Genomic DNA, 21563 nt, shown 5'->3' with positions numbered 1-21563 from the left:
CTGAATGTCAGGGTTGAGACAGGTCCTGATGAGGTGTCCAATGCACCATCTTGTCCAGTCTTGTTAGATTAATTTAAGTTGATGCAACCTGAGAACAAGGACAGGGTACTTGGAAGTGATACAGCTGATGCCCATCTTGACTTAGCCAGGGAAGTTTGGCCAGGTAGTCTAGCAAGTGGTTAATACATTTTTATACAAGGGAGTGATGCCAACTGCCTTTAAAGAGGCAATTGTGCAACTTCTCCTGAAAAAGCGCTCCCTGCACCCAGAGGTTTATTACAACTACAAATACCCTCTTTTTGGGCAAGGTGCTCAAGAGGGTGGTAGTGGGAGAAGGGCAAGGGAACTATGATCCTGTTCCATTCCTGATCTCTCAGAATCTTTTGATAACAACAACCATGGTATTCTCTTAGACCAGCTGCATGAGGTTGGAGTAGGGAGCACTGAATTGCAATGACTCTGCTCCTACCTGCAGAGCCAGTTCCAGACAGTGGCATTGGAGAATTGTGTCTTGGTCCCTAGGCAACTGTGCTGTGGGGTGCCACAGGGCATGATCCTGTCACTGATGCTTTTAAATGTCTTTATGAAGATCTTGAGTGCAGTCAGTAGAATTTGGGGTGAGGTATCATCAGTACATGGAGAATACCCAGCTCTCTTTCTGTTACATCTCAGTCAAGGAGGTCGTGCATGACCTGGACTGGTGTCTGGATATGGTAGTGAGTTGGATGAAGTCCAACCAACCGAAACTGAATCCTACTAGGACAGTCTCTGTGGATAGGTGGTTTCTGGGTCTGGGAGTTGGGTAATTTCAGAACTGGTTCCATGTTTTTGAACCTTGGGCAAGACTCCGTCAATGCCCCCTCTCCTGTGTCTACCTTTTCACCAACATTATTACCGCTGCTATGGCTTCTCATCCTTTCCCCCCATCATTGCTACCACTTGCTTTGTTGACAGGCAGAGTAGGCAGTGGCATCTGTTACACCTTCTTCTCATCACCAATGTTCTCTTGGCCAGAGAGAGGCAAGGGAACAAGCACGGTGAGGAGGAGGATCAATGCAGGGGGCTCATGTCAGTGGGCCCATGCTGGGATGTGGGCCTTTGCTATGTGCCAAGCCAGGCCTACTTTCGAGGCCAACCCTGGCTAATTTATGTTCTGGATGGGGATGTACAGGGGATGTACAGGATGTACATTTCCCTACAGGGAAATATATGTATTCTAAGGTGCTGTTGGATTCGTTTGTCACTGGAGGCTAGGTGCTCTCAGTAGAAAACAGCAAATAATTTACCAGCTATGGCTGGTATGGCAGCCTTCCTGGATAGGCATAGCCTGGCCGCAGTGATCCATGCATGGGTAACCTCAAGATTGGATTACTATAGTGCTATTACTTAAATCCTGCCTTTTGACTAAGGAAATGGTGCTCAAGGTGGCTAACAATCATAAAAACATTTCTAAAAATGTAGTTAAAAACAGTAATAAAACAAATACATTAAAAACGCATATAAAAATGTTTTTCCTACCATGCACTTAAGTCTCCTATCCTGAAAGCTCTGCACTGACAGCAAATTAGCTACCACCCCATGTTCAAGGTGTTATACTCTGCTGAAAACTAAAGGTATATTTCTATGTCTGGGTGCTTTTTTTGACTGCTAACAATGCTAACTACTCTTGGTTATTTTAATTAGATATTTTATTGTTTTGTCACTCTTACTGTTCGGTTTTATTGAATTCTATCATAGCTTTACTTTGTGAACTAGTTTGGGATTATTATATGTTTTTTCAAAAAATGAAAAGTGATATAAAAACTTTTCTGAAATAAATAAATAAATAAAATATTTGCAGACGGACCAGAATCCTCTCAAGGGCAGCACCTATCAGGTCTCATTGCAGATACAGGGGTCATTTAAAACGTAGGGTAGGACTGTTTCTAAAGTTTGTCCGTGTTTGAAAATTGCTCCCTCTTGAGACTATTGTGAGCTTTTATGTATTTTTATCCACGAACTTTCAACGCGGACATCTCTAGTAGCCAGACTTGTGGTCTAATCTAGTGTTTTAAATTGCAAATATCTGAAAGCATATTCAGATGTTAACTATTCTAGTGTTATTTGTTTTTCTATATTTAATATCTATATTAAATATTCGCTTGTACATTCCCTGATGCCTCAGACGTCCAGCTTGCCAAAGAATTGAAGTCTAGTGCTCAAAAAAGAATCAGTAGATCCCCACTGCATATTTTTGGCTGCATGCACTCTTGAAAGATAAACCTAGAAAGATTAAATTAGAGAGATTTCAATTCCTAGTTAGACACACTGTGACCTTTTCTTTCCTCTACACAATCTGTTATTGTGGTGATACATTTCTGTCATTCCTATCCCCCCTTCCCCCATGGCTGGGTGAGGAATCCCTGGACTTCATGTGCTGTCCTAGCTTCTGCCACCAAAGAGGCACTTGTGTTTGGGTTTCTCCAGTTTCTTCCGTCCTGTATTATACGGCACAGGCATTCAGAGAGCCCATAGGAGGAGTTGTGTAAAGGGAAACCCCCCACAAAGGACCGATCTTTGCCATTCTACTAATAATACAGAAAAACTGAGCAATATGCAGCATTTCCAATTCAGTAAAGCAGGCATATGGGGGGAAAGAGGTTTGTCTGAATCAGCTTTTACTGACAGTAAACCCTGTAAAGATTTAGATCTTTTACATTTTTTTTTAAAAAATGGGGGGAAATTAAATGCATAATAAAAACTGAAAAGCATATGCAAAATTCAAAAGAAAAGTAAGGAAAAGGTAATTATTGAAATGATTTAAAATGTCTTTATTGAGTAAGATCACAATAATTCATAAGCAGCCTGGTGAAAACCAATCCTAATGCAACAAAAGAATCTGCTGCAGGGGGCATCTGAGACTACCAAACTCACAGAAGAAACATCCTGATTTGTCATCAATACACACAAAATTCTTGTTTCCTGGTCTCTATCTGATGGAGTCTAATTCAATTGCTGCCTAGACTCTCTGACTCCAGTGTTACACAATGTTGATACCTGATACTTGCTTGATACCTGCCTGACCCTATATGCACCTGCGTGTGACCCTTGCTTCCAATTTCTCTAAACATTACCCCTATAGTTTTGAAATCTTTCTCATGGAGCATATTCCTGCCCTATCTTAACAAGCAACTATTTGCCTCTTGTTGATATGGTCTTTGTAGTAGGGTGCGCCATGGATTTGTCGGTCTCTTTGGTCAAAGATCCAGCTCAGATACCCAACAGAGACCATCCACTTGGTGACAAAGCGAGTGGTGACAACCCTAAAGTAATGGTGCGGGGAGAGATTATGCAAATCAAGGTTCTCTTATATACAGATGTCTATATCATACATTATGTTTGGCATGTGACGGAAGTGAGGTTTGCACACTGGCTGCTCCTCATTACAAAAACCAATTCCCGGTAACTGTCAAATCAGACCAAAATTACTACCGATCTTAATTAAAGAGCCAGCCTATGCAGACAGTACCTACTGTCTGTTCTTCTAATATAGGAGTTGGCTCCTTGGATGTTTGGGCCTACAAATCCTATCAGCACAGCCAATGGTGAAGGGTGATGGGAGTAGTAGGGTAAAACACCTGGAGGGCTACAGGTTGTCCACCTCTGCTCTCAGGGCTTCTAATTTTTTACTGATCATGGGATGCTGAGCATAACAAGACTAGGACACATGCTAAATAATGTAAAGTTATTTAGAAAGCAAATAGGAAGTATTCCTTTATGAAAACACATTAAATTCATTGAATGGAGTATCAGTAAGCAATTAATCGGCAATTCCCAAATAAAAGCCGCTTTAAAATGTTGATGGCATCCAGATGTTAGCATACACTGCTAACAAAAAAGTAACATCTGGATCATCATTGAATCTGCACTGATCAATAAAACAATGCAGAACACTCACATCTTGAACAGAACACGCAGTCATCTTAGTTTAATAAGTGTAAAGTTGCAGTTAAATCCAGTGAGACTTGGCCACATTCATATTATAAAAATAGTTCTGTTTAATCCTCATCCAGATTTTTAAATCTAGCAGCATCCCTTTAAACTGGGTGCGGATTGAAAGAATAAAACCTAATTTCCAAAGGAGGTTCTGCATTGCTTAAGATAGCCAGGGAAGAAAATATATTTGGACCAGTTCTCTTCCTTCCTTCCCTGCAGATGAAGATCATTTCCAGCCCTTTCCTTGGAACATCCACGTTTCTGTAACTTCTTCTGTTTTCCAGTTTTCCCCAATTCTCCATTCTCACAACATATTGCAAAGCACAACAGAACTAGTCTGCTATTACAGTTAGGACTGCTATTTTACAGCTGGCCTCCCCAATAAAACTGTAATATCCCGACAGAGACAGACACAAAAATAAAGCACACAGTGACCTGACATTAACGTCTAACAAAAGACAATAACAGTTATTGGGTTTGTGTTGTGGGATGAGAGAAAGACATTGTTAAGTTATTCCCCATTCTCCCTGGAAGAACCATCATATCACAAGAGAGACATGGTGGGGGGAAATGAGAACAAAAACAAAAAATAACAACAAGAAGACCAGTGGCAGTAAGAACCAATACACTCATTTTTCTTCCCTCCCCATTTTCTATAGCTTCGTTTTTTTCCACTAGGAGCTAGGAGCCTCCTTCATCCTCTGAGAATGTCTGCTTAGTCCTAGAATGTAGCCCTTTACTAGCACCCACATTATTATGATGTACTAAACACGCAGTATTTTTGAGAGCTTCAAGACATCTAAACTGTTTTCATACCTCTATGAAAATTATTCTGGGTAGGAGTCATCCAAGCATAGTATAGCCATCTAGTATAGAAGTGAATTCATACAACATCATGCTTGTCTGAAACAGACAATGCAATCTGTTGAGAGATAGCAAGGAGAAGCGGACCACCCTCAGAAAATGTGCATCTATGGGCCATCAGAGAAGGTCCTCAAGGATCTTATGTAGAATGTCACAAATCTGTTGGGATCATTTCTTTGTGTACTGAAGGTTCAAGGAAGCAATAGCTGGAGTAGACGTAAGTGTAGCCTCATCCCCAGGCCATGAACACAGTAGATGCTGGCACACCTATGAGCATTTGAATGAAAAAAGCTTGAGGGAAAGGGCTGTGACAGAAAGCTGAGTTCTATTGTATGGCTTGAACAATAAAAATTAGGGTAACTCAACAATATTCCTAGCTGAGTGTTGTGTAAATAAAAGTTTCTATTGAAAGAAAAACTATCTAAAATACTTATATAGGAACCACTTTGGCTGTAATACATTCTAAGCACTGAGCTGGAATGAAGTGCAGTTGTAGGGCACAGGACTTGCTGTGAAATCAGTGTGCTTAGAATTGAGTTGTTAGTTGCAAAACTACTAAACATAGGGCCTGTTCAGATAACACACTAACCCATGGTTATGCCGCTAATCCTTTTGCAGAAAATGGTTAGTGAGTGTGTTTAAACCATGGTTATGTAAAACATGGTAAATCATGATTCACATGACACACTAAGCTTAGCTCAAAATGCTTAACCACAGCGGCTTAGCGTGTCATCTGAACAAGGTCATAGATATACATGCAAATGTAGCACTAGCATTACAGAAAACCACAGGGATAACAAAACTAGAAACCATCTCTTAGCAAGTTTTCTCAATATTATTCATCCTACAAAAATGCTTTCTATACTCCCAGGCTTCCCTTTTGCATTCTCTCTACCAGTTGCTTGTGAATACATATGTGCAATTATTTAGCACGTTTGAGGGAGTTCAATAGATAAAAGCCCTTTATTTCTTAGCTGTGAATTAATAGTGCCCAGTAGAGCAGAATCACCATTGTATTCAGTCTTATGTAGATAAAAAACACTTAAACCAAATACATGATCCTTTTAATATTCTCATAATCTCAATCTATATAAACTGGAGGGGTTAACAGAAATAGAGACCAGTTACTCCTGCAACAGCCCATGATTTGTACGTTTTTAAAACAGGGTGAAACATCCACATGTGGTGCGTTGCCAAGGATTAAAATGTTTTTGGAGTTAAACTAAAACATGTATAAGATGAGTCATTGTGGCGGTAGAATATGTACTGTAGGAAATAAGAGCTCATTTATAAGCGGGAGAAACGTACTCACACTTCATTGGCAGTAACTCATGGAACTTCCGCTCCAGTAAACATCATATTTAAAATAATTCTGGAAAATATGTTTTCACTGATGTTTTTATTCATAGATCTAGGATGTCATTACAAAACAGATTTTATGGTTATAACTTTTGTTTTTAAAATTCTTTGAAAATTTGCCAAGGTTCTCATTAAGTATTTTTCGCGACTGCCATGGTCTTGTTTAAGATTAGGTCAATGTGAGGAAGCAACACTGAGTAGTATGCAATGTTACTCCTATGTAAAGCAGACCCATTAAAATGAATGGGCCATATGTTAGTTGTGAGTAACTTAAGTCTCATTCATTGAAATAGTTCTACTCTATGTAGGACTAATATTGGATACTAACTGTCACCTGAAGTAAGGGTCCAAATTTTCTCAAGTTAACATTTGTGTTTGTATAAAACAAACACAAAAAACCCCTGCTGGAAACACCTTAATGCTCTCTGGGAGTAGAAGGGCCAATTTCATTCACAAGGACCCTATGAAATGTCTTTGCAATATACAGGAACTCTCTTTGACCTTTTGTCTGCTCCACCCATCATGATGATGGCCCATTTGGCTAGTCTAATACAAACATAGAGCTATTTAGAAAAAGCAACTGTTAATCATGTTGCATTATTGCTCCTATACATCCAAAATAAGTTCTATTGTTCCAATAGCTTCAGCTATTGGGCGGTATAAAAAAATGTAATAAATAAATAAATAAATAGTTTTATAAAGCATTTTAAGGCCTGAGAGCAGCAGCAACCAAAATCACCTTTAGAATGCTTTAGTATCCAATCAGGAAGGCTATATCCATTAAGATATAGATAGGGTGACCATATGACAGGAAAAACCCCGATTTGTCAGGATTTTTAGTAACAAATCCGTGAAGGGGGGGGGGAATTATGAAATTTGAAGAAAAACCTGTATTTTTCCCATCCTTCCCAGCCGAAGGGCAGCTCTACTTTAATGGGAATTAACGAAAATGCTTATATCTCCTTCACTTTTAAAGATAAAGAGATGGAAACTTGGCACAATGATAGCTCTTAGATAGGGCTTTAGCCATGCCAAATTTGAAGCAGATCCATTTATCTGTTCATTTTTAGATTTTTTTTAAAAAATTGAGGTTTTAGAATTTTTTAAAATTTCATTTTTAAAGGCAAAGCGCTGAAAGTTGGCACCATGATAGTTCTTAAGGAGAGATTTAGCCATGCCAAGTTTGAAGCAGATCTGTTCATCCATTGATTTTTAGGATATATATTTTTAAGTTCAAGGGTTTAAAATTATTGTTTTAAAAAGCAATATCCCCAGCCACAAGTGTGCAGCCCAGCTGGACTGTCAAAGACTGTGGCAGAGAGAGAGGGAGGGAGGGAGGTAGACTGTTTGAAGCTGGGGGCTTTGCTTTGGCTACAATGACTTAGAGAGAGACAACAGAGGCTGCACATACAGCCCAGAGACACCTGTTGAAACTTAGCCCCACGGTGCTGGCATGCAATGCAGGGCATTAGAAAGAGGGTCTCAGAGTCGCGTATTTGTGCAGGAAGTAGACAGGAGTTCAAAGTCTGGATGTGTGAAATGGTGCCAATGCACAAGCCTTGAGAAGCTAATGTGTGTAAGTGAGAAGTGAGGATGGGCAAAGTGGTATCTGCCACCCACAACACCCACTCTAATGTTAGAGTAGAGAAACTTGTGACAATTGTACACTTTTTTTTTTTAAAAAAAATGAAATTTAAAAATAAAAAAGCCAGCCAGCTGGCTGGCCATCAACAAACCCTGTTAACAGCAGAGTGAGGATACAGCCAGAAAAGATATTTGAGGGAAGGGGAGAATGTATCACACAGAGTATAACAAAAGCTTCAAAGTACAGGAAAAGCTACAAAAGCAGGAGTGAGTGAAGTTAATTTCAGATAACATTGAATGCCTCACTTGTTCTTTATATCAGTGATTTTAACGTTAAGATGTTATGTAGAACAGTTTTTTTTATTAATTGTGTGCTGTAAAATCAGACATATGACCAAGGCTATGGTCAGGTGGGCACACCCCCTTGGTGCTGGACATCCCCCCTGGGGCTGGACATGTTGGGCATGCCCCCTTGGGGGCCGACCACGTTGTCCTCCTTTTTGGTTTCCAAAATATGGTCACCCTATATAGAATACCAGTATCTTAAGAAGTCCAGGAGAGGCACGTACAAAAAAGACGTTCTAAAAAAAAGCATGAGCAGCAAACAGAACAACATTGTCAGAAGATCAACCTGGGTTTTGTAGAATAGGGAGCACTACCTACCACAAGACATAAAGAATAGGATCCATGGCTTGAAGTTAGCAATGTTAAGCCCTCGAAAGATAAACCAGATGGCTAACTTACATGCCATCCTAAACTTAAACTTACTTGGAAATATGTTCTAATAAAAGCAGTAAGACTTGCTTCTAAGGATAGGATTGGAGTACAAGCCATGTTATTGGTGTCCAATGGTAAAACTATTTTTCCTAAGAGAACTTCTCCCCATGGTAGACAATTGCCTATGAATGGAAGTTCTCAAGATTCACTTTTTTATAACGCTTTTTTAATTTACTGCTTACCATACAAATCTCACAGGGAGCCACGCAAATCCCATGATGAACAGAGAGGTATTCAGACCAACTAACAGTTGAGATTTGTGAAATGTGGAAAAAATAAAGTTTCAAGTTTTAAGTGCTTTAGTCAGTTTTAAAAGTAGGCTTCATTATAACTCTAAAAATAGATCCCATCACCAAAATTAACTGCTTTTAACCACTAAGACACAGACTGGATTGTGGTTTTTGAGGTGTGTGTGTGTGAGGGTGCTATATCATTCATCTACGTCTCCTAAACATGTCCAAACCTCAGAAAGCAAACTGAGTATCGTCAGCCTTCTCTTCAAACATATTTATTATTTTGCCAAAAGTTAAAGCAGCAGGCACACAATCCTATAAAGCTGCTTTAAACAGCATAACTTGCCTTGTAATTTAGTCCTTTTAAAATCATGGGATACTCACAGGTCCTGCAAAATCTCACATCACAGGAATTATAACCCACTGACTGTGGCAATCATCTTGGTTTCTGTCCAGTTGGGCAGGGAGTCACCATGACTCTTTTTGAAGTTGTAAATGTTATTACGTTTTGAAATGTCCATTTGTGCATGCTAAAATAGACATTCTAAAATAGAAATAGAACATTTCAAATGCCAATGGTGCCTTTTTCCTTCAGAACAGTAATTAATAACAGTCACAGTTCACAGAAATTATCCTAGTTTAGGAACACTTTTTTCTCCTTTTTTGCACATTTTTTTTACAATTACCCAGATAGCTATTTAGTACAACAGATTATATCTGATTTCCCATTCTTTACCTCTGTCTTGTTGGGTGATCTGCTGTTAAGGTCATTAGCCCTGGTGAAGCAGATTTCTTACTCCTTCTGTGGCTGCGATTAGCTTACTGTTCTGGTGTCACAGTATACTACTAGGCTGGCTGCTTGGGGGAGTTTAGGAGGTATTTTGCAAATCTCAGTTCTAAATTCTGTCAATCTCTGAAATTAACCCTAATATATGGGGTTCTAGACCTGGAGTCCCCCGCACTCTGGACACCTCCCTTGGCACCCACCAAGTTTCCCTGCCTCTCCTAGTTTTTATTTTATTTTTTAAAAGAGTTTCGTTTTTTTGTTTTAACTGGGAGGCAGGTTGATCTCCAGGATCATCTCTGAATACTTCTGAATCCCAGAGATATTCTTAGAAAATAAAAATGGATAGCTGCAGCCCAATGCTTCATTTTGGCATGTGCCCAGCTGCTCGCTCCCCCACCCCACCCCAAAAGGGTAAGGTGGAGTGGTACAAGATGTCTGGGCAGGGTAGAGGGAGTGATGAGGAGTATCCTGGCAGCTAGAGGGGTGGAGCACCAGGAGTTGGAGCATTTTGCTTGCTCTGTGTGTGTGTGTGTGTGTGTGTGTGTGTGTGTGTGTGTGAGAGAGAGAGAGAGAGAAAGAGAGAGAGATGGTTTCTTTGGCATGGTGTGAGTTTTGCCTGGTGTGTGTGTGTGTGCTTTTTTTTTGGTTTGTGGTGTGGTTAGTTGTTTTGCCTCTGGTGATGCTCTCTCTGAACATCACCAGTTTACCTGTTAAATTACAGGGAAGCACCTTTGGAGGGCACCAGGTTGGGGAAGGGCTGCTCTAAACAAAAAAAGAGAAGTAGGTGGCCCTAAGTTGTTCGTCATCAGTTTTCCACAACCCCACAGTCACCTCTGCATATCCTATTCTCCATCCTGTCCTCATGGTTTATATCTGCTTTGGGAGAATGAGAATTTCACTGGCACTTTCTGCCTCCTTAGGGAGAATGTGGTGTTAAAGGCTTGTGAGCCTTAACTCCCAATTTCCCTGCTTTTTGGAGTTTGGTTGAAAACTGTAGAGCCTTTAACGTTGTTTTGTAAACCGTAGGTTTTTTGTTTATTGATTTATATTTCATTGTGTTTTGTGAGGGCATATATAAGATTCGGCATTTGAGGATCTGACCCCATCTCTTCCTTGTACACAGTTCCTCAGCCAAGTTATTTATCACTTATTTATTTATTTATTTATTTATTACATTTTTATACCGCCCAATAGCCGAAGCTCTCTGAGCCTCATCAGTTTGCTTTCTGTAAAATGGTGTTGAAGTAAAAAAAACTGTGGGTTCAAAAGAGTGGTTTTCTAATTTGAAGCTCAGACCCCCACCTCTGCCTTGTCCTTAGGTTCTTGTGCAATTTTATTTTCTCTTAGGCCTTAGCTAGACCGAAGGATTATCACAGGCAAATGGAGGGGTCGTCCCTGCCTGCTGCCGGGATCCCCTGTGTGTCATTTGGATGCACAGGGATGATCCCGGGATATAGGCCTAGTCTAGCTATGGCCTTCGTCTCACTAGTTTGCCTTCTCGGAAATGGGTAGTTGTAACTGGCTATATCTATCATGGTAGCCATTTTTTGAATGAGTAAGCCCCCATGGCAGCCTGCAACACTCTTTCAAAATCCAAATGTGCCCACTGACCCAAAAAGATTGGGGACCACTGCTACAGACTAGATTTTGACAGTAAAGTAACAGAATTATTCCATGAAACAGATGGAGTAAGATGGCTCAACTGTCCAGTTGTGTAGAAGTTGTTCTGATAAATGAAAGAGGGGAATCTAAGGGAGGGAGAAAACGCCAAGATTGTTCGGGATCAACAGTATGCAGTGATTTTTAATAAAGGAACTGGAGTTCCTCTGATGCTTAGCCACAACATCTAATGCTGTGTTCCATCTCCAAAATCTAAGGTAGTATAAAGACAAAGATATTATGCTATTATATCTGCACTGGAGAACTTTCTCCAGGTACTTCAGCAATCAAGAAATTGTTCCTCTGTTAACTATGGGGGTACAAAAACCTCATACCAAATCCTGGTAATCGTGTGTTTCAGGTATCTTCACCTATCTGCATATAAATGTATCTCAAAGTGGCAGTTACCTGAGTCTTATGCCAGTGTGAAAACTAGTTAGCTCACACCTTCTCTTGTATGTTTTAAAAAGAAACCCACTGCAGGGGTAGCAAGAGAATTCGTGACCGTGAGACTTTTCAAATCACTCTAGATAGACTTTGTGTTTGTCCACAAACGAACTCAAATACTTGCAGAGAAAATTTCTCAAGCCAGTTTCCCTTACTGGTATAGGCAGAAAGCCCACAAAAGGAGGCAGGGACAGACTTATTTATGGAGACATTTTCCACAAAAGTTGTCCAGGAAAACTTTTTGGTCTCTCAAAGCAACAACTAATAGACAGGTCCTTGATGTCGCTACGTTCTCTAGCAGTTAGTTATAGAGAATTGAGATGGAGCCAGTGTCAGAGGTTGTTGCTCCATCTGCATTCTTGCAGAAACTGTCATTGCTGCTAAAGATGTACATTCATGCCCTATTAATAATATTGGACAGATCCCCTTTCAGTAAAAAGCCAGATACCACTTTATGGTAGAAAAAAGGTAGGACAACTAGCATAGTATTGCCTTTTAAGAGTGCATGGATTTCTTTGAAACAATGAGGTTTAGGACCAGACTAATTAACAAATAAATATTAGTTAGTTCAGAGATGGCCATGCTAGCCCAGCGCCACTATCACATTTTCATTATGGTGTGCTTAAAGGATAGTCCAGTTTCACTCATAATAAAAGATATTTTCAAGTTGTAAGAAAGAGATATTCCATTCCTCTATGTTCCAGCTTCATGAATGTGTCTGTAGTATTTTCATAATATGTAAGTGTACATATTTCTATGTAAAACTATGGCTGAACATATGTGCTACAATAACTAGGACACTCTTATTGCTGGATGGTGCCAACTTTATTATGAAGACAGATCACTCATAAAGCGCTCAATAATTTGGCTTCAGAGGTGCTTAGTATGAGCAGAAAAGTACTTCTGCTTATGGAAAGGAGGAGGATTTCCACCATCTCATGATTTTCACTGACTCTCACCTCCATTTGTAGCCGTCTGCACCGTATCTCACACCATTCTCAAGGGTCCCCCAATCGCAGCACTGGAGACTGCACTGGGTTAGTATATTTTGTACTGAAGCCTTACAGTTTAGGAAGCATTTTTTTCTTAATTAGTATTTTCCTTACTTGGTTATCAACACAGTTTTTCCTTACCTGGCACTCATGATTCACCTTAGGCAATAGCTTTTGCAGTTGCATAAGCACACAGAAAATACTTTTTCAGGCTGATGCAAGCAATTAATTGCCTCATATACAGAGAAAAAATGCAGACTATATGACCGAAACAGCAGATTCTTAAATCCTTTTTTTTTTAGTTTTAAAATAGGCAGAATTACTATTTTATCTATAGTACTAATTTGTATTTCACAAACAGGTATTGGACTCCGAAATTCAGCTACCAGTCTCCAGAAAGAATAAAGTTATAATAATTGTACTTGACTAGAAAATTAGGTGTTAGTTACACTCTTCATCACAAGGTTTGCCAGAGGCATTCTTAACTGCCAGTCAGGTTAGGCAACATTCCATATACTTTGTATAAACAAATATGTTTGAAAGTTTCAGATTATACCAACATTGGTAACTAGGGTCTGGTAAGCACAATATACTTTTTGTCTTTGTGATCAGTCTTGACCATCGCTGGAATGCTCTCACACTGGCAATTGGTATTTATTAATTTGAATGCACACTCTATGCTATCCTGTAGGATCAGGGCAGCTTAAAATAATTTAACACTCCTTTCCCTTGGTTTCTGCTCTCTCTCTCTCTCCATACCTTCCACAGACCAGTAGCAATAAAACAAACTTGTAACAACTTTTTCTCCCTCCCACTCTATTCTGCTCTACTTAAATTAAGAGGTGATGTGCGAATGAGATGTTCTGTAACTGAAGGAGCACAACCACAACAGCTGGAGACAGCAACCACAGTGCTATGTAAGAGCCCAATATAACACCAATTCTTGAAATGGGATTCTGGGGTGGGTGAGGGATCCATGAAAATACAGTTAGTTTAGCATTCGTTCCGAGTAAGTTGGTGGAAAGCATCATTAACTTGAGATGATCACGCATACCAAAAGGGGACGGGCAACTTCTTGGCGTCCATGTCCCACCCCCGCCTGCTGAATCCACTGGGGCCCACTCACCCATGGTTTTACACAAAACCAAGGTGCAAAATCACGGGGGCTTTGCCGCCGCCACCACTGCTTTAGCAGCATGAAAATTTTCTGTAGGGAGCAGGACCATGGTCCCAGGAGGCATCTGGGAACATGATTCTGCTTCTAAACAAAGCGTGTTGCTCCCTGATATGCCATGTCAAACAGCAGGGTAGCATAGGGCACAAAATCAGCAAGAAGGGCCCACATGCAATGCACAGGCTATGCGTTGCCTACCCCCGAAGACGACTTCGTGAAGAAGAAAAATAGACATCACTTCTGTAAAGGAAAGTCATGTCTCACAACCTTTTAGAGTCCTTTGAGAATGTTAGCACGCATGTAGCTAGAGGTGGGACAGCAGATACTGTAGGCTTTCAAAAAGCTTTTGTCAAAGTTTCTCACTAAATGCTCTTGAGTAAACTTAGAAGAAATAGAAGAGGATGGGCTCCCAAGAATTAGTGACAAAGAATAGGAAACAGAGGGCAGTATCCAGCACTGCCCACTGCTAGAGCAACGAGAAGCTAGCAGTTCCTGAAGCAACCAGAAATTAACAGAAATGCTTGTCCTAGAACATGGCAAGTCAGCAGAGTTCACAGAAGAGAGCTCCGCTGATCTGTCATGTTATGGAAGGGTTGCTTTAGGAAGTGCTAGCTTTGTGTTGCATTAGAGATTGGTCCCGTGGGTGTAGCAGAATTAGCAGAGGTGCAACGGTGATATTGGATATTGCCCAGAAAGTAGGAATAAATGGACAGTTCTCACAATGAAGCAATGTAAAAATTGTGGTTCCCTGACTATTGGGACTGATACTTTTAAACTTGTTCATAAGAGACCTAGAGTAAGGGGTGAGAAACGAGGTGGCCAGGTTTGCTAATAATACTAAATTATTCAGGGTACTAAAAACAAAACTGTGATGATCTCCGCAACACTATCTTCAAACTCAGTGAATGAAAAATGAAATGGCAAATGTGGTTCAACAGAAGTGATACACATAAAGGCAACCTCCCAACTGAGGTCCTTGCTGGTGGTGATGGACCAGAGAAGGGATCTTGGATCATGGTTAAATGAAAACGGCCAAGTGGGTAGCAGCTGTGAAAAGGGTGAATGCCATGTTAGGGATTATGAGGAATGGACCGAAAATAAAACTGCCAATGCTGTCATTTCATAAGACACAATTACAAATCTATGCTACAACCACACTTAGAACACAGTGAACATAAGAACATAAGAAGTGCCATGCTGGACCAAGGCTGCATCTAGTCCAGCACTCTGTTCACACAGTGGCCAACCAGCCATCGGCCAGGGATGGACAAGCAGGACATGGTGCAACAGCACCCTCCCGCCCATGTTCCCCAATTGGTGCAAACAGGCTTTGTTGTTGTTTATTCGTTCAGTCACTTCCGACTCTTCGTGACTTCATGGACCAGCCCACGCCAGAGCTTTCTGTCGGCCGTCACCACCCCTAGCTCCCCCAAGGTCAAGTCTGTCACCTCCAGAATATCATCCATCCATCTTGCCCTTGGTCGGCCCCTCTTCCTTTTGCCTTCCACTTTCCCTAGAATCAGCCTCTTCTACAGGGTATCCTGTCTTCTCATTATGTGGCCAAAGTACTTCAGTTTTGCCTTTAGTATCATTCCCTCAAGTGAGCAGTCTGGCTTTATTTCCTGGAGATAGCACACAACCATCAGGGCTAGCAGCCATTGATAGCCTTTGCCTCCAGGAAGTTATCCAACCCCTTTTTGAAGCCATCCAGATTGGTGGCCATCACTACATCTTGTGGTAGTGAGTTCCATAATTTAACTATGCACTGTGTGAAGAAGTACTTCCTTTTATTTGTCCTGGATCTCCCACCAATCAGTTTCATGGGATGACCCCGGGTTCTAGTATTTTGAGAAAGGGAGAAAAATGTCTCCCTATCTACATTCTCCACACCATGCATAATTTTGTACATCTCTATCATGTCTCCCCTTAGCCTTCTTTTTTCCAGGCTAAACAATCCCAGTTGATGTAACCTTCCCTCGTAGGAGAGATGCTTCAGCCCCCTAATCATTTTAGTGACCCCTTTCCCAGCTCTATAATATCCTTTTTTAGGTGTGGTGACCAGAACTGTACACAGGTGTGGTCGCACCATAGATTTGTATAAAGACAGTATGAGACTGGCAGTTTTATTCTCAATTCCTTTTCTTATAATGCCTAACATGGAGTTTGCCTTCTTTATAGCGGCCGCACACTGGGTGGACATTTTCATTGAGCTGTCCACCATAACCCCAAGATCTCTTTCTTGTTCGGTCACCGCCAGCTCAGATCCCATTAGGTTATACTTGAAGTTGGGGTTCTTTCCTCAATGTGTATCACCTTACACTTGCTTACATTGAATTGCATCTGCCATTTGGATGCCCATTCTCCCAGCTTGGAGAGATCCATTTGGATCTCTTCACAATCCCTTTGTGTTTTAGCAACCTTAAACTTGGCCACGTCACTGCTCCACTCCTAATTCCAGATCATTTCTGAATAAGTTGAAAAGAATTGGTCCCAATACTGATCCCTGTGGGACCCCACTATTTACTTCCCTCCTTCGGGATAATTGACCTTTTATTCCTACTCACTGCTTTCTGTTCTCTAACCAGTTACTGATCCATAAGAGGACCTCTCCTCTTATTCCATGACTGCTATGTTTGTTCAGGAGACTTCGGTGGGGGACTTTATCAAAAGCTTTTTGGAAATCCAAGTAAACAATGTCCACTGGATCACCCCTGTCTACATGTTTGTTGACAGAGTATAGTTCTGAGTGCCAGTTCTGGAAAAGGTGCAGAATAAGGCAACCAAAATGATTAGGGGGCTGGGAGAACTCCCCTATAAGGAAAGATTACAACATTTGGGGCTTTTTAGCTTAGAAAAAGGGCAAGAGGTGACATTATTAAGGCTATATGGTGTGGAACAAAGTAGATAGGGAGAAGTCTGTTTACTTACTTGTTAAAACCTGATTCAAGCAATTTTAACTTAAATGCTGATTTCAAATAAACAGCTAGGGGGCAGAGTTCACTAATATGTTAACTGTTTTAAAATGTTTTAATTTCATTTTGACCTAATTCTGTGGTTACATTCTAATCCTCAGTTTATATTGTTTACTGCTTACATTCAAAAATGCAAAGGATTACACAGACAAGATGTTGCATCCTAGGAAAAGGCCAGAGAGAAAGTATAATTATTTCGAAAACTTTCACATAAACACAAAAGTATCACAATATTTTTGTCATGAAATTTCAGAATCTTTCACATCCAAAGCCAAGTGGTGTTAGTAACTAATAAAATTGCTATACTTTTATGTTCCCACTAACAATCTCATGTATAAAAATGACTCATGATAAACCAAGACCATCTTGCCAAGTTCCTTCTCAAGAGAAAATATATGCTCAATAGCATGACTTCTGTTACATTTTTTAAAAAAGCCTGTACCACAGATTCCATTTAAACACCAATATAACAGTCTTAAGAATGAAGCAATAAGTGACTTCTGACTTCCTATCGGATTACAATTTCCATTTGGGAAGCAGAATGAGAAAAGAGACCCCAAGATTGGAGGAGCTAAGAACAGGGAGCCATGCGGCTAACTAAAGGAGAAAGGGAAAGGACCAGCAGTGAACTGTATTAAAAAAAAACCTTGGGGGGATAAATTAACAGTTGTGATGCAGAACGTCCAATCTGCCAATAAACATTATGTTCCAAAGCTCAGTATAGGCGCCAAAGGAAATCTCTAATCTTTGCTAATGCATTCAAGATGGCAATACAGACAAACTACCACATTATAGTTTAGGCAAACTTATACATTTGTTGGAAGCTTTGGGTTTTTTCCGCTACGTTTTAGAATAGTTGATTAGAAACTTGGCGTTTCTAATTCTCCCCTCCAGTAACAACTTCTACTGGTTCTTTCAGCTTATCAGAACCCAAAATATGAAAACCTGGACAGGGTGAAAGAAGTTGGAATTCTAAAACAGAGCGGCAATTCTGAGCAAGTAGCGCCAGCTGTCAATGATTTCATTTTTTTTTAAGGAAACAGAAAAACCCAAACCTTAGCTGTAAACATTGTCAAAATGTTTAATTGTTTCCTCTTTTTAAATATACATGCACGTAAAAAGAAAGGTGAAGTACTTACTGTTCTAAAAGCTGCTCATGTTTTCCAAAAGCATCTTTTTCAGCTGCCACAGCTCTCTCTTTTTCAGTCACAGCATTATCTCTAGCTTCTCTTAAATTTCTGGAATTTAAAATGGTTGCATAAGTAAACATTCTTTTTATTCTCAAGAACAAATTCACAAGTATGCTATGGTCTAGTTTGTCAGTAATTGATCTCTAATACGGCATAATTTGATGACGTGCATACATTTTGATTTCCGTGCTCCATCCTTCTCTCGCCTTCAGACTTTTATTTAAACTTTCAGTCCATAATCTGATACTTTCCTCAAACATACTTGCCAACTCTCATTCCCTCCATGCATGTACACACACACACACGGAAGTAAAAGAGATGGGAAACAGATTAGTACAAGGGGTTTAAAAGGCAGGAGGAGCTAAGACCAGGGACCCAAAGGACAATGGAGAGGAATGGGTGCTTCGTGGAAAGAGAATGATGTCAGGGGGTCGAACATTTCCAGCTATCTTGTCCCCATCTTGGAGCCTAATGGGGCCTGCTGCCTAGAGTTTGGGGTGTGCGTGTGCTTCAGGCCTGCTGCCTAGAGGCTGTGTTTGATGGAGAGAGATTAACATCAGAGAGTTGGGCATGTCCATCTGTCTCATCCCCACTCCCCAACCTTGGAGCCCGATAAAAGCCTGCTGCCAGAGGATGGCTGATGGAAGGGCTGCTTGGTGGAATGACTGCCATTAAGGGACTGAGCATTTCCGTTTGTCTCACCACACCACTTTGGGGCATGGTGGAATGTCCTGCCCGGGCATGGGTGCCTGGAGTTGGTTCTTAGTGGGGAGAAACTAAGTGATGTGAAGGCTTTGAGAGTGTGTCAGGACTGAGGGGGGGTGGCGGTGGTTTTTGGTTTCCCAAGTAGGTGGGTATAGATGCCAACCAGTGTTGTAGGCAAACTGCAGATAATCTTCTTGTGCCTTTGTGGAATGGAGATTTATTTATTCTTGTACGGAATGATTTTTATATTTCTATGTTACTCTTTATTCTCTCTCCTGTTTAGTGCTAAGATGTTGGATTAGGTTAATTCATTTGTACTGTTCTATTTGATACTGTATTTGATATTTTTTTAATCGTGTATTTATCAACCAACACTATGGCTGTTTGTGTTCCTACTGTGTATTTTGAATGCATTGGCTGTCATTCATTTGATATGTTGCTGTAAATTATATTTTCTGCTCCTCATTTGTTATGCTGTGAGCCACTTTGGGTTCAGTTTTGTAGGAAAGTGCTATACAGATAAAAACATGACGGCTGATGACAGAGCTGGTGGTGGGCTAATAAGCAGTTTGGGAGATTGGGGTTTAGGGGGGCAGCTTGTCTTGGACGGTGTTACACTTCCCCTAAAACATTAGATCCATAGTTTCGCTATGCTTCTTGACTCAGCGCTCTCGTTGGATGTGCAGGTGGTGTTGGTGGCAAGGACCCCTTTTTCCATCTTCAGCTGGCATGCCAGCTACAACCTTACCTGATGAAAGAGGATTTCACCGTGGTCATTTATGCCCCAGTTATCTCCAGGTTAGATCACTGAAACATGCACTATGTGAGGCTGCACTCAAAAAATATTTCAAAACTGCAACTAGTGCAAAAAGCTGCTGTGAGAATATTGATTGCGGTGAGGCGATCAGAATGTATTATGCCTGCTTCGTTTGTTCTAGGCTGGCTGTCAATTTATTTCAAGGCCCAATGCAAGGTTCTGGTTTTAAACTTTAAAGCCCTAAATGGCTTGGGACCTGGGTACCATGAGAATTGGCTACTTCCATATGTATTTCTCTGCCTGCTCCATTCACCATCTGCGGCCCTGCTCCAGATTCCTCAGACATCTGAGGCATGGTGGACAACAAAAAGAAGTGGTGGCACACACCCTTCCGGGTGAGATTCACCAAACCCCAACGCTTTATGGTTTAGGTATTTGGTCAAACCCTGGTTGCTTAAGGAAGGCTAAGGCCTTTCTCTCACTTTGGTTTTGGGGTTTCAGAGTTGTTATTTTTAGTGATTTTACATTTTTACTTTGGTTATGATGTTGCTATTTTCTAATGGTTGGTTATTGTATTTTGCACCACCACTGTGGTTTGATATTATATGCCTACTTTATTGTTGTAATCTGCTTTGTTTTCATTTAAAGGCGGGATATATATTTAATAAACCAACCAACCAACCAAGTCAGCAGTCTGAGGGAATGAGCGGGGACTATTCAATACCACTGACCAACACACACACACACTAGAATAATTGTGCTCATGGGACCTACCTCTAACACAACAGGAACTGGCACTTCTTAAAACAATCCTTGAAATGAGAGAAAACACTTGGAATGGGGCAGTGCAAACAAGCAAAGTTTGCTGACCTCCCCCATTCCAGAAACAAGTGTTTCTGCTTGCTTCTGCAACTCCTAGCTTACCATCACACTATGGCAGGAACTACACTACTGCTTATAGCGGTTTATAATGGTTATGACAACTGTTCAGGCCCAGGACACATGACATTTACAGTTTTCATGCCGTTTTAAAAGTGTTATATCGTGCTTGGTGTAGATCGGCCCCAGCAGTGGCATTGGATACTGTCCAATGGCAGAACAGTTGGGGGTGCTGGGGGTGGCCACAAGATCTAGCAATAAAAGATGGAGGCCAGAGACAGAAGCACTTGCCTACAAATTTCTAGTTTATTTCATTTACAGTGCGATCCTATGCACGTGTACTCAGAACTAAGTCCCACTGAGTTCAATGGGTCTTATTCCAAGGTATGTGCGTATAGGATTAAATCCGTAGTCACCATTTATAATATAGGAATTGCTGCGCAGATCAAATCAATGTCCACCAGGACTAGCATTTTGCTTCCAGCTCAGAAAGCTCACAAGCTGGGTATGAAGACAAGGGCTCTCTCTTGTTTTCTGCTCTCAGGAGTATAGCGTCTCTGACTATGAAGTTCCTGTTTACCTACTATGGGGTAGTATCCAATGTTAGTCCTACATACAGCAGACCCACTGAAAGAATGGGACTTAAGTTAGTCCTGACTAGCCTGTCTCATTCATTTCAATCACTCTACACTATGCAGGGCTTATATTGGATACTATCCATAGCAATTATTAATTGATTAGACCCACCCAACATAAATATAACAAGAATATTTTTTTAAATGATCTACATCACCACATTTTCCTCAAGTCTTCGCTGGAACAACTCTAACCCCATAGATAGGTAGTTTATTTATTCACATAGGCGCCTTGAAATTAGGAGTGATGTTAATCAATAGCATACAAAATGTGTGTGATAGCCCTAGACACAGCAAAGAGGTTTTTCTTTCTTTAAATGAATCCAACTTGAACATAAATATTCTGTTGTATCTTTTGAGATGTCTTTACCTATTTACTAAAATATATTTATGTAATAGGTAACGAGGTGAGCATTTTATGGAGATTTTTTATATCCCCTGTGAAAAAGATCCTTTTCACTGATTTTTTTGAGAATGGGGCTTACAAGTGGGTGAAAATGTTTGTTCAGGGCTGAAGCTTTTGCAGGTTTGACTATATCACATGATCATCAAAGGTAAACAAATCCAATTCAGA

General features: G+C 40.6%; 1 protein-coding gene across 1 annotated transcript in view; it reads right to left on the bottom strand.

Annotated features, from left to right (window-relative positions):
• PIBF1 (progesterone immunomodulatory binding factor 1) overlaps positions 1–21563 on the bottom strand; it is a 132210-nt gene that overhangs the window by 83331 nt on the left and 27316 nt on the right. Inside the window, exon 10 of the mRNA XM_063126002.1 lies at positions 17963–18061. Coding sequence (XP_062982072.1) covers positions 17963–18061 — 99 coding nt within the window. The remainder of the gene's footprint in view (positions 1–17962; positions 18062–21563) is intronic.

The sequence above is a fragment of the Elgaria multicarinata genome, chromosome 5, assembly GCF_023053635.1.
Source record: "Elgaria multicarinata webbii isolate HBS135686 ecotype San Diego chromosome 5, rElgMul1.1.pri, whole genome shotgun sequence".
NCBI classification, from domain to species: domain Eukaryota; kingdom Metazoa; phylum Chordata; class Lepidosauria; order Squamata; family Anguidae; genus Elgaria; species Elgaria multicarinata.
Note: the sequence above shows the minus strand (reverse complement) of the source record. Positions and strands in the feature narration are given on the sequence as shown.